The sequence below is a fragment of the Oncorhynchus mykiss genome, chromosome 21 (assembly GCF_057628025.1).
Source record: "Oncorhynchus mykiss isolate SJ-2025 chromosome 21, ASM5762802v1, whole genome shotgun sequence".
NCBI lineage: Eukaryota > Metazoa > Chordata > Actinopteri > Salmoniformes > Salmonidae > Oncorhynchus > Oncorhynchus mykiss.
This window is the reverse complement of record NC_143042.1, coordinates 21,108,734-21,120,981: the sequence shown is the minus strand read 5'-3', so window position 1 is coordinate 21,120,981 and position 12,248 is coordinate 21,108,734. Positions and strand designations below refer to the sequence as shown.

Genomic DNA, 12,248 nt, shown 5'->3' with positions numbered 1-12,248 from the left:
ATCAATTGAATATACACCATCACAATACATCCATTATTTATTTTAGGCGGGTCTAGAGAAACATTATGATATGAAGAAAATGAATTCAGAAGAATAGAATATGTTGGCCTGACTGTTATGTTATCTGACTATGCTTCGTGCCATAGGCTGTAGACTTGTTCATTTAGCTGACAAGACAAGCGTATAAGTCCCATGCCATTATGTTATATTATATGATTTTATAGTAAGAAGATTATAATTGAACTTAGCTGAGTAACATAGAAATGATATTTTTCCCATTCCGGAGTTAGAGTGCACATACGAAGTAGCTATGTTGAGCGTAAAGGTGAATTTGAAACAGGTCCTATATGCTAGATTTAGAGGTACTTGACAACTTTAATGGTGAATGATACCAACCTTAGAGTTCCTTAGAAATCAAAAGATATATGGGCTGCATGATACGACTATAGACTGTTGACGATTTGAGAAAGTCACAAAAAAATCTTGCACTCTGTTCCTTACCTCAGACCGCACATTGTTCTCTCCAGCTGTCATCAAGAGATCATTATTTCACCCATCAGACTATTCTCAATTTAATATTGTCTTTACTAATATGTCAAATTTGTTTCGATTTAGAAATGGCCCGTTATCATATGGGCAGGAAAAGAGGGAAAAGACCATATGCACTCGAATAGCGAATGGAGGCCACTTTCCCGCTAGTTCGTCCCATGTTGGGTAGGCTACTGTGGTTATATCATTGCACAACAGGTGATATTCCGTCCAAACTCTGTATGCCATGGCCTCTCCAACCCTGTTCCTGCAGCTACCCAGTGCTTAATTTGGGAAATCAAGTGAAATCTGTTCAGGAACATCGATACTCAAATGTTTTCCCAAGGAAACATACAAAACGTGAACAAAAGTATGTGGATACCTGCTCATCATTCCATTCAGCATTAGGGAGGTTGGGCAGTGATGTTGGGCGATTAGGCCTGTCTTGCAGTCGGCGTTCGAATTCATCCCAAAGGTGTTCCCAACTAAACAGGTCAGGGTTGAGGTCAGGGATCTATGCAGGCCAGTTAAGTTTTTACACACCAAGCTCATTTCTGTATGGACTTTGCTTTGTGCACGGGGGCTTTGTCATGCTGAAACAGGAAAGGGCCTTCCCCAAACTGTTGCCACAAAGTTGGAAGTACAGAATCATCTAGAATGTCATTGTCGGCGTTAAGATTTCCCTTCCCTGGAACTAAGGAGCTTAAACCATGAAAAAGGGCCCCAGACCATAATTCCTCCTCCACCAAACTTTACATTTGGCAGGTAGCATTCTGCTGGCATCTGCCAAAACCAGATTAGTCCATTGGACTGCCAGAGAACGTGTTTCCACTGCTCCAGAGTCCAAGCTTTACACCACTCTAGCGTCGGCTTGGCATTGCGCATGGTGATCTAAAGCAGCTGCTCGGCCATGGTTCTTGTGCTGACGTTGTTTCCAGAGGCAGGTTGGAACTCGGTAGTGAGTGTTGCAACCGAGGCCACACAATTTTTATGCGCTACTTGCTTCAGCACTCGGCTGTACCGTTCTGTGAGCTTGTGTGGCCTACCAAATTGTGGCTAAGCCGTTGTTGCTCCTAGATGTTTCAACTTCACAATAACAGCACTTACAGTTGACCAAGCAGCTCTAGCAGGTCAGAAATGTTACGAACTTACTTATTGGAAAGGTGGCCTCCTATGACGGTGCAATGTTGAACGTCACTGAGCTCTACAGTAATATTTGTCTATGGAGATTGCATGGCTGTGTGCTCGATTCAGCAACGGGTGTGGCTGAAATAGCCAAATCCACTCATTTGAATGGGTGTCCACATACTTTTGTATTTCATTAAACTGTTGACAGCTCCTCTCTCTGGGAGCTGAAGAAAGGAGAGAGGGGAGGAGATGGAAACTTGGTGGTGAGATATTCTGTAGCTCAAGGTAATGCATTAGCCTATTCATTATGAAAATATAAAAAGCGCCCTATTACTAGTCTATTCAAACTCAAATACAAATTCAATATAATGTAGGGTAACTCTGAAATGATGTACCAAATATATCTTAAATCTGTTTTTTTTGGGGGGGGGGGGGGGTGGACTCATATATAGGCCTTACGCATAAGCTCTAATCCGCATATGGATGTTTTGAATTAATCATCACCATAGAAAGCACTTTCCATTTCGTTGTGCTAGGCTTTGAAACAACATCCACAATGACCATATTTTACACTCAGTTTCAACCTGCTGTTGAACATCTTTCTTCAAATTGATCATCACAGTGAGGTGAGTTGTAAAAGCACGATACTGTTTTCATGTATTTTGATGTGATTTTCAAACCCATTTGCATTGATGTCAGAGTGGTTAGAGGGACAATAGAGTCCTGAGTACCCGGCCATTAGCGACCTGATGATCATGATAGAGTTGGGTGCTACTAACACATGTCCAGAGTGCATAAGGGGTGATTACCGTGACACGACGGCCACATAGAATTTGACTGCAGTCCTGACTCATGACTGCCGGTGTCGCGGTAATGCAGTCACCGCAACAGCCCTATCTGCAACTTAATAAAGCCACACAATGCGGAGGGACACAAATAACGATCTGCCTTTGTCACCAAACAAATGAAACGGGTTCTCTGCTGCTGTTGTGATGATGATGGTGATGTTATTATTGTTTTGCGTCCATGACGACAACAGTAATTGTTTAGTTCTTCCCCCTTTGTATCTTCCGTCTCAGTTACTAAGGAATTACTGTAATGTTCCACATCCTACACGCTGTAATGGAGATGCATTAGGCTTTTATTTCTCTCATCCCTCGCTCCCCACTTTCTCATCCCCATGTACCTTCTTTGTTTATCCAAAAAGGATTAAGTGCCTCAATTACATTGTGTGGGAAAAGAAAAGCCATCTCACATCAGGAGAGGAGCATCAGGCAGGGGGGTGTGGTTGCTGTGGTTACGGGGTGGGAGACAGAAATGGGGTGGGGCTGTGGAGGAAAGCGCCGCCTGGGGAGGAGAGTGGGGAAGGGAAAGGCGAAGGGAGACTCCTGTGCCTTTATTCAGCCTTAAAGAGTAAAATGCACACCTGAATTACAGAAAAGAATACTGCCACGCACTCAGCAGTCACAAGGGCTACGTGGCTAATGCTAGAGGAAGGTATAGTAGGACAGTGGATTGGTGAGGATAGTGATGGGTTCTGACTTCTAAACTTGAAAATATGAAGTATCCTCATTCATGTCACTGAGGGAGGGGAATGTATAACGTTTACATTCTGTCAGAATATGTTATTGTTAGACATAAGGGATCCTATGGGAAGGAGAATGGCCGCAGTCAGGTACAAGTCAACATGACAGCCGTGAGAAGTGAGGAATTTGGGCAGAGGTCAGGTCAGACGAAGTGAGGAAAAACAGATATCACTGAAGTTTTGTCGAGCAACAGAGGTGTATTGGATGTTTAGATGTGTAAGGAGACTCGGCAGAGGAGGAAAGGTTAAATACTTGTGCTGGTGGAAACATGTCTGTCAGTTCAGCTGTCTGGGCCATTGGGTGAATAAACTTGGTTTGAGCTTTACTAATCGTCCGTGAGTTTTTACTCGGTTCATTTAGAACCTAACAATGGGAAATACAGAGTAACAAGATAACAATGTTCAGACAATTGTTCCAGGTTTTGGGCATATAACTCACCAGTTTGAAGAGTTCTGTGACGCTGATCTCATCTGGGTCCACCATGCTGAACTCCCTGCGGGGTACCAGGTCCAAACTCAGTTGTCTGGAACACACACACACCACAGGACAGTGCATCAAACCATTCAGAAAGGACACACTTGACAGAACTGCAAGTCTGCTATGTCTCACAAGGACATAGAAGCGTAGATGGGTACCCACACACACGCTCTCCAATCTCCCAGGGATAGATTAGATAAGTCTTTCAAAGCATGAGATGGTATAAGACAAGGAGAGGCAGGAGGAGCCATCTGTCGTCTGTCCACACCAAACAGCAAGGGACTGACTGACGGGTGTCGTTTTATCCCTTATGCCCGGGAGATAGAGGCACGGTGGGAAGTGTTTGTGTGTGTCTGTTTGACACAAAATGAAAAGTGTGTGTGTCTGTTTGAACGTGTGGTGTGTCTGTTTGAAGGGGAACGGAAACCGATTGAGCACAGCATGTGCCTGGGGAGGGAGTGTGACATTCAAAGACAGAGAGACAGAGGGACTGGGGAGGCAGGAATGTTTCTCTCTCTCCACTACTCACTCGTTTCCCCAGTCCAACCTGGCAGTGATGTGCTGTTTGACGTCTTTCATGCGGTCGTTGGTGAGGTGACCAACCAGAACCTGTCTCCTCAGGTCTAGGATCTCATTCATCACGTGCCACAACCGATGGAACAGATCCCCCTCATTCTTCTACAGAGGGAGAGAGAGAGAGAGAGAGAGAGAGAGAGAGAGGCATTTCAGAGTAAAAAAAATGGGTCCAGAAAGTCAGCCTGCCATAAAAAAAAATCACAAATAAATGCTTTCTGTCTAACAAGCACATATAGTTATTAGGGACACAAACACAAGCAAGATTAGTAATTAATAAGCAGAAAAAAAAGCTTCCACTGTTTGCTGCAGGGGAAACACATTGCCCAGTAGTTGAAAGGTATTCCCAGGTCTATTCTCCTCTCTGCAGGTGTGTGGTACACACAGGGACATGCACATACATGCGTGTGTGCGTGTTTGCATGCATGTGTTTATGTGTAAATTCATGCAAGTCTGTGCGAATTCCTGCATGCATTCCTACATGTGTGTGTTGAACACTCTTTACCACGTAGAGCCGTTTCCACATGGCCCCCCAGTCTCTCAGGGTGGATGTCATCTCAGTGATAACAGAGTCCTCTGTCGGGATGACTGTCTCAAACTGCCTGTGGGTCAGAGAGAGAGAAAGAGAAAGGGACATCAAATTACAACAGTATACCCCCCCCCCCCACACACAGAGATAATAATGCAGTGTCATTATGAGAGGCACTCAACCTCTGTTCTGTTAATATGGCGTTAATCTAATGTTTATCTAAACTTTCCACAGAAATGACACAAACTTCCCTCATTTTTATTTTTCCTTTATTTAACTAGGCAAGTCAGTTAAGAACAAATTCTTATTCTCAATGACAGCCTAGGAACAGTACCTTGTCAGAACGACAGATTTGTACCTTGTCAGCTCGGGGGTTGAACTTGCAACCTTCCGGTTACTAGTCCAACGCTCTTAACCACTAGGCTACCCTGCCGCCCAAGACTGGCTGATCTAATAAGGCTGTTTGCCTTCTCAGAGACAGACACACACACACACACACACACACACACACACACACACACACACACACACACACACACACAGAAACAGACACACAATGAAACAGCCACACACTGAAACAGACACACACACATGCACACACACGGAAACAGACACACACAATGCACTCATTACTTACCCTTTGTTCTTGATATGGGCGTTCTTCAAGTGAATGTAAGTGCATGGGAAAATACCCTGGGGGGAGAGAATAAACAAGCTAATGAATGGTGAATGTCATTCTAACTGTATCATTAAACGGCACTACCATTAACACATTCTGTTAGCGAGTGTAAATGATGCATATAATCAATACAAATTAAATGTGTGTATGTGTGTGTGTGCATGTGTCAACATTACATTATTAAACTATGAGCCTCTCCATATTGACCTGCTTGCTGCACAGCCCTCAGATCCAACCAGAGAGCTGATATTTCTGAATCTGAAAAGAGCAGCTGCACTGACAGCCTCAATAACACACAAAAGAGTCTCACCCACCTTGGCATTTGGATTCTTATGGACGAACCCTCTGTACCAGCCTGAGGAGACAACAACAAAAAAAATCACATTTTCATCGTGTCACCGTGACTTTCAGATCCGCTATCTTTCCTTCTATCAAATTGTGTGCGTGTGTCCACTGAACTAATAGATAGCAGCCCTATTATGATTCTGTAGATTGGCTCTTCTGCGCTCTCAGTTAAAATGTCAACCACCAAATAATCAATTTCATTCCATCTCTACAGCATCTGATATGGGGGTGGAGAGTAGGAGAGAAAAAGCTGTCTGGTTAAGTAATGTCTGCCTATCACTGCCAAACAAATTACTGGGGTTGTGTCTCAAATGGCACCCTGGTCCCTATAGTGCACTACTTTAGACCTATGGGCTATAGGTTGCCATTTGGGACAGAGGCCCCGGGTTACTGAAGCATCGCCACTTCAGCTCCGACCACACCAGTCGTAGAGCTGCCGAGCTGTAAAACAAAACGCCCAGCTGGAACACTTTATCACGGGAGGCCGTATCTGTCACTGCACTGTTTACTGCAGCCTACTAGGCACGGTGTTACAGTATTTGTTGTGGCCACCAGCCAGGCTGGTGAGCCAGGGGGTGTCAGTAGCACCAGGGACTGTAAGTAGCACCGGGGAGTGTCAGTAGCACCAGGGACTGTAAGTAGCACCGGGGGGTGTCAGTAGCAGCAGGGACTGTAAAGTAGCACCGGGGTGTGTCAGTAACACCAGGGACTGACTGTAAGTAGCACCAGGGGGTGTCAGTAGCACCAGGGACTGTAAGTAGCACCGGGGAGTGTCAGTGGCACCAGGGACTGTAAGTAGTACCGGGGAGTGTCAGTAGTACTAGTAACCTAAGGTCATAATGTGCTCCTTGGTCCAACACCTGTCTGTGACAGTGCTAGAGGTGAGAGTGTTAGAGACAAGGTGAGAATGAGCCTCACTGCTGCCACTGACTTGTGGTCTTGCCTCCTGAAGGACCTCTGCTAGGCATTTTCTTTAGAGCTCTTTTTAGTTTTTGATTGGCCAGAGTGTCAGAGAAGAAGCGGTCGTATGTTACCTATCACACTACAGTAGCAACTTGATGACACTGCACTGGCAGAAGCCCTTTTTATAGTAACTTATCTCCTCTCTAGTACAGAATAGATAGACATTCTTGTCAACACCCTGTCTTGCCTTTGAGTTGTGGGGACTGGTACATATTTTATTTCTTCCCTTCATCCAAACCGAACACATACACTACATGACCAAAGGTATGTGGACACCTGCTCGTCAAGCATCTCATTCCAAACTCATGGGCATTAATATGGAGTTGGTCCCCCCTTTGCTGCTATAACAGCCTCCACTCTTCTGGGAAGGCTTTCCACTAGACTCTGGAACATTGCTGCGGGGACTTGCTTCCATTCAGCCACAAGAGCATTAGTGAGGTTGGACACTGATATTGTGTGATTAGTACTGGCTCGCAGTCAGCGCTCCAATTCATCCTAAACGTGTTTGATGGGGTTGAGGTCAGGCCAGTCAAGTTCTTCTACACCGATCTCGACAAACCATTTCTGTATGGACCTCGCTTTGTGCACGGGGGCATTGTCATGTTGAAACAGGAAAGGGACTTCCCCAAACTGTTGCCACAAAGTTGGAAGCACAGAATTGTTTAGAATGTCATTGTATGCTGTAGCATGAAGATTTCCCTACACTGGAACTAAGGGGCCTAGCCGATTTGGCCGAATTAAAATAATATATTTTTTTTACACCTTTATTTAACTAGGCAAGTCAGTTAAGAACACATTCTTATTTTCAATAACGGCCTAGGAACGGTGGGTTAACTGCTTTGTTCAGGGGCAGAACAACAGATTTTTACCTTGTCAGCTCGGGGAACCTTACAGTTAACTAGTCCAACGCTCTAACCACCTGCCTCTCATTGCACTCCACGAGGAGCCTGCCTGTTGCGCGAATGCAGTAAGAAGCCAAGATAAGTTGCTAGCGAGCATTAAACTTATCTTATACAAAAGAATCAATCAATCAATCAATTAATCATAATCACTAGTTAACTACACATGGTTGATGATATTACTAGTTTATCTAGCGTGTCCTGCATTGCATATAATCGATGTGGTGCGCATTCGCGAAAAAGGACTGTCGTTGCTCAAACGTGTACCTAACCATAAACATCAAAGCCTTTCTTAAAATCAATACACAAGTATATGTTTTTAAACCTGCATATTTAGTTAATATTGCCTGCTAACATGAATTTATTTTAACTAGGTAAATCGTGTCACTTCTCTTGCAACAGAGCTGACTATGCAGCAGTTTGGGTCGCCTGGCTCGTTGCGAACTAATTTGCCAGAATTTTACGTAATTTTGACATAACATTGAAGGTTGTACAATGTAACAGCAATATTTAGACTTATGGATGCCACCCGTTAGATAAAATACGGAACGGTTCCGTATTTCACTGAAATAATAAATGTTTTGTTTTCAAAAGGATAGTTTCTGGATTCGACCATATTAATGACCAAAGGCTTGTATTTCTGTGTGTTATTATGTTATAATTAAGTCTATGATTTGATATTTGATAGAGCAGTCTGACTGAGCGATGGTAGGCACCAGCAGGCTCGTGAGCATTCATTCAAACAGCATTCATAAAAACAGTGCGTTTTGCCAGCAGCTCTTCGCTGTGCTTCAAGCATTGAGCTGTTTATGACTTCAAGCCTATCAACTCCCGAGATTAGGCTGGTGTAACCGATGTGAAATGGCTAGCTAGTTAGCGGGGTGCGCGCAAATAGCGTTTCAAACGTCTCTCGCTCTGAGACTTGGAGTAGTTGTTTCCCTTGGGTAACGATGCTTCGAGGGTGGCTGTTGTCGATGTGTTCCTGGTTCGAGCCCAGGTAGGGGCGAGGAGAGGGATGGAAGCTATACTGTTACACTGGCAACACTAAAGTGCCTATAAGAACATCCAATAGTCAAAGGTATATGCAATACAAATGGTATCGAGAGAAATATAAATACTATATTAACTACAACCTAAAACCTCTTACCTTGGAATATTGAAGTCTCATGCTAAAAGGAACCACCAGCTTTCATATGTTTTCATGTTGTGAGCAAGGAACTTAAACGCTAGGTTTTTTACAAGGCACATATTGCACTTTTACTTTCTTCTCCAAACACTTTGTTTTTGCATTATTTAAACCAAATTGAACATGTTTCATTATTTATTTGAGGCTAAATTGATTTTATTGATGTATTATATTAAGTTAAAATAAGTGTTCATTCAGTATTGTTGTAATTGTCATTATTACAAATACATTTTAAAAATCGTCCGATCAATTGGCATCGGCTTTTTTTGGTCCTCCAATAATCGGTATCGGCGTTGAAAAATCATAATCGGTCGACCTCTACTCCAGAGAACGCGTTTCCACTGCTCCAGAGTTCAAGGTGGCGAGCTTTACTCTACTCCAGCCGAATCTTAGCATTGCGCATGGTGATCTTAGGCTTGTGTCCAGCTGCTCGGCCGTGGAAACAGTTTGGAACAATAGTAGTGAGTGTTGCAACCGAGGACAGACATTCTGGGATCCAGTTCTGTGACCTTGTGTGACCTACCACTTTGCGGCTGAGCCGCTGTTGCTCCTATACGTTTCTACTTCGCAATAACAGGACTTACAATTGACCGGGGCAGCTCTAGCAGGGCAGAAATTTCATGAACTGACTTGTTGGAAAGGTGGCATCCTATGACGGTGCCACATTGAAAGTCACTGAGCTCTTCAGTAAGGCCATTCTACTGCCAATGTTTGTCTATGGAGAATGCATGGCTGTGTGCTAGATGTCAGATAATTTCCTTGGGTGAGTTTGGAATGCATCATCAGCTATCTCAGACGGATCTGTCGTCTGTCTGTCTGGCCTTGAGCAACAACAGGAAGTGAGATTGTGCCGCTCTGAGAAGGGAGGAAGGTTGCGTCAATGCTGTGTAAGTAAGCTGGGTAGAAACAGGAATGTGTGTCGGGCGCCTGCTCTGCTCTGTCTGAAACTATGTCAAAAATGAACCTTGGTGTGTGAGTGTGAGTGCCTCGGCCTTGACCTTGAGGCTCACACACTCCTTCGCAATACACCAGCAAGCACACACACACTCTCCTGTGCACACACACACACGCAAGCAAGCACACACAAGCTCTCAGTCTTTGTGTCTAAGGCAAGCAAACACACACACACACTATGAGCTCAATGTGGGCGGGAAGACTGAACCAAAGGCTTCTTGCGGCACAGGAAACAGTAGCAAACTGAAAGCCTCCACAATCTCATCAAGTACAACAAAAAAAGAAGAAGAAAGTCTATTAACATTTCATGTACAACACAATACTCCTAGAGGGACAGACTGGGGAAGGAAACGTGGAAACGTATAGCCCAAGTAGCAGTAGCAGCCCATCTGTGAGTCTGTGAAGCTCGAAGGGGGGATCATGGTTTATATGGGTGTGAAATGAGTAGAGGTTATCAGTTACCTTCACATTTCTCCAGGAGCTGCACCGTGTCCCCAATCTCCAATGGCAAGCCATGCTGGACCGTCCCTCGGAAACTGGCCAGCACTGAAACACAATATAAGATACATACTTTAATACCTGTGTGTATTTTTACGAACGTAAGTAGGTAACACACACACACCAAATCGACACACACACACACACACACAGTCCCCCCAAAAAATCACTCTCTTTTCATGTCACTAGAATTTAATCCGAGCACAACTGTCTTGACTTTGAAAATGTGCGGTGATTTGTTTCTAGTGTTCTCTGGGCAGAGAGAAAGAGAGAAGAGAATAGCCTGCTGACTGCTGGTAGATTGAGTACACCTCTGGGTGTCAGGCTGAAGTGGAGGGAAAATAAGCTGGGAATTTAATGTCATCCTGGGTCTTTCTGCTAGGAGCGCTCTTGTAGAGGAGGGAGGCAACACCTGAGGAGGCTTAGAGTAGGACTCTCGCTGATGAGAAGCACTGTCATTTATAGAGAGAGAGAGAGAGAGAGAGAGAGAGAGAGAGAGAGAGAGAGAGAGAGAGAGAGAGAGAGAGAGAGAGAGAGAGAGAGAGAGAGAGAGAGAGAGAGAGAGAGAGAGAGAGAGAGAGAGAGAGAGAGAGAGAGAGAGAGAGAGAGAGAGAGAGAGAGAGAGAGAGAGAGAGAGAGAGAGAGAGAGAGCAAGAGAGGGAGCAAACAAGCGAGAAAGAGAGTAACATCTCTGTCGATCAGCACAGAGCACTTTGGTCTAACAGCATCTAATATTTGGGTTAGTAGTGAGGAGTGTCGACAGATGCCATTCTCTGTGGTTCCGAGAGACAGGACATGATAACAGCAGCAGTCAGAGAATTCTCCAAGCTGGCACACACTGACACACTCGGGTGGGGGGAAACTAATAGGGTTAGTACTACAACATGGAAATGAGGAAGAGTCAAGTGCCTCCCGAGTGGTGCCGTGCCACGAGAAATTCTGCGTTTGAGTCCAGGCTCTGTCGCAGCCGGCCGCAACCGGGAGACCCATGTGTCGGCGCACAATTGGCCCAGCGTCGTCCGGGTTAGGGTAGGGTTCGGCCGGCAGGGATGTCCTTGTCCCATCGCGCTCTAGTGCCTCCTGTGGCGAGCCGGGCGCAGTGCACGCTGACATGGTCGCCAGGTGTACGGTGTTTCCTTCCGACCAATTTGCGTGGCTGGTTTCCGGGTTAAGCGGGCATTGTGTCAAGAACCAGTGCAGCTTGGTTGGGTTGTGTTTGGGAGGATGCACGGCTCTCTACCTTCGCCTCTCCTGAGTCCGTACGGGAGACGCAGCGATGAGACAAGACTGTGACTACCAATTGGATATCACGAAATTGGGGAGAGAAAAGGGTTTGGAGAGAGCTTCATTTCATGGGGCACATGGGTGGGGGGGTAAACGCATCAAGTCTAATGCAAGAGTTTTACAAGTCGAGTTTTCCAGCTGCAGTGTACTAAATTATGCAGCTTGGAGTAGAGTTTTGATAGAGCTGAATCACTTCCTCATAAACCATCCCCCAGCTGTTGTCTGTCTGCTAACTGCCATGGCTCTTTTCCAGAGATGTTGGCACTTGTAAGGTGTTCACTCAGCGGGAATAGATTTTTTATTTTCTCTCCAGGGGAGTGGAAGAAGTGCCACCTTAAAGGCAGGAGAGAGAGGACAACATGCGCACACACACAAACACACGCAGGAACGAAAGAAGGGGACCGAGAGAAGAGATAGAGCGCAAACGGAAGTCCAAAGCCTGGCACCTACACACACACACACACCACAGCGTAATGAAAAACATGAACTGGGGTATAAAAAAAGCTTCACACACAAATATAGAAAAACCACAGACGCACTGGTATGATATGTGTACATGAACCTGTCAAACAGGGTCAGGGCCCATGTTTCCAGTCGGCATGGTCTGAGGCAGGAGTTC

General features: G+C 45.1%; 1 protein-coding gene across 15 annotated transcripts in view; it reads right to left on the bottom strand.

Moving 5' to 3' along the window:
- The window catches only part of LOC110500216 (dedicator of cytokinesis protein 4), a 147,546-nt gene that overhangs the window by 95,828 nt on the left and 39,470 nt on the right, over window positions 1-12,248 (bottom strand). For 8 of the 15 annotated variants that reach the window (XM_036957600.2, XM_036957603.2, XM_036957602.2 and 5 more), the window contains exons 2-7: window positions 10,310-10,393; window positions 5,815-5,855; window positions 5,459-5,514; window positions 4,774-4,894; window positions 4,249-4,397; window positions 3,681-3,765 (exon numbers count right to left, since the gene is read on the bottom strand). In XM_036957600.2, the coding sequence (XP_036813495.2) occupies window positions 3,681-3,765; window positions 4,249-4,397; window positions 4,774-4,894; window positions 5,459-5,514; window positions 5,815-5,855; window positions 10,310-10,393 (536 nt within the window). The remainder of the gene's footprint in view (window positions 1-3,680; window positions 3,766-4,248; window positions 4,398-4,773; window positions 4,895-5,458; window positions 5,515-5,814; window positions 5,856-10,309; window positions 10,394-12,248) is intronic. The other 7 variants (XM_036957601.2, XM_090214193.1, XM_036957604.2 and 4 more) reach the window with 1 other exon arrangement.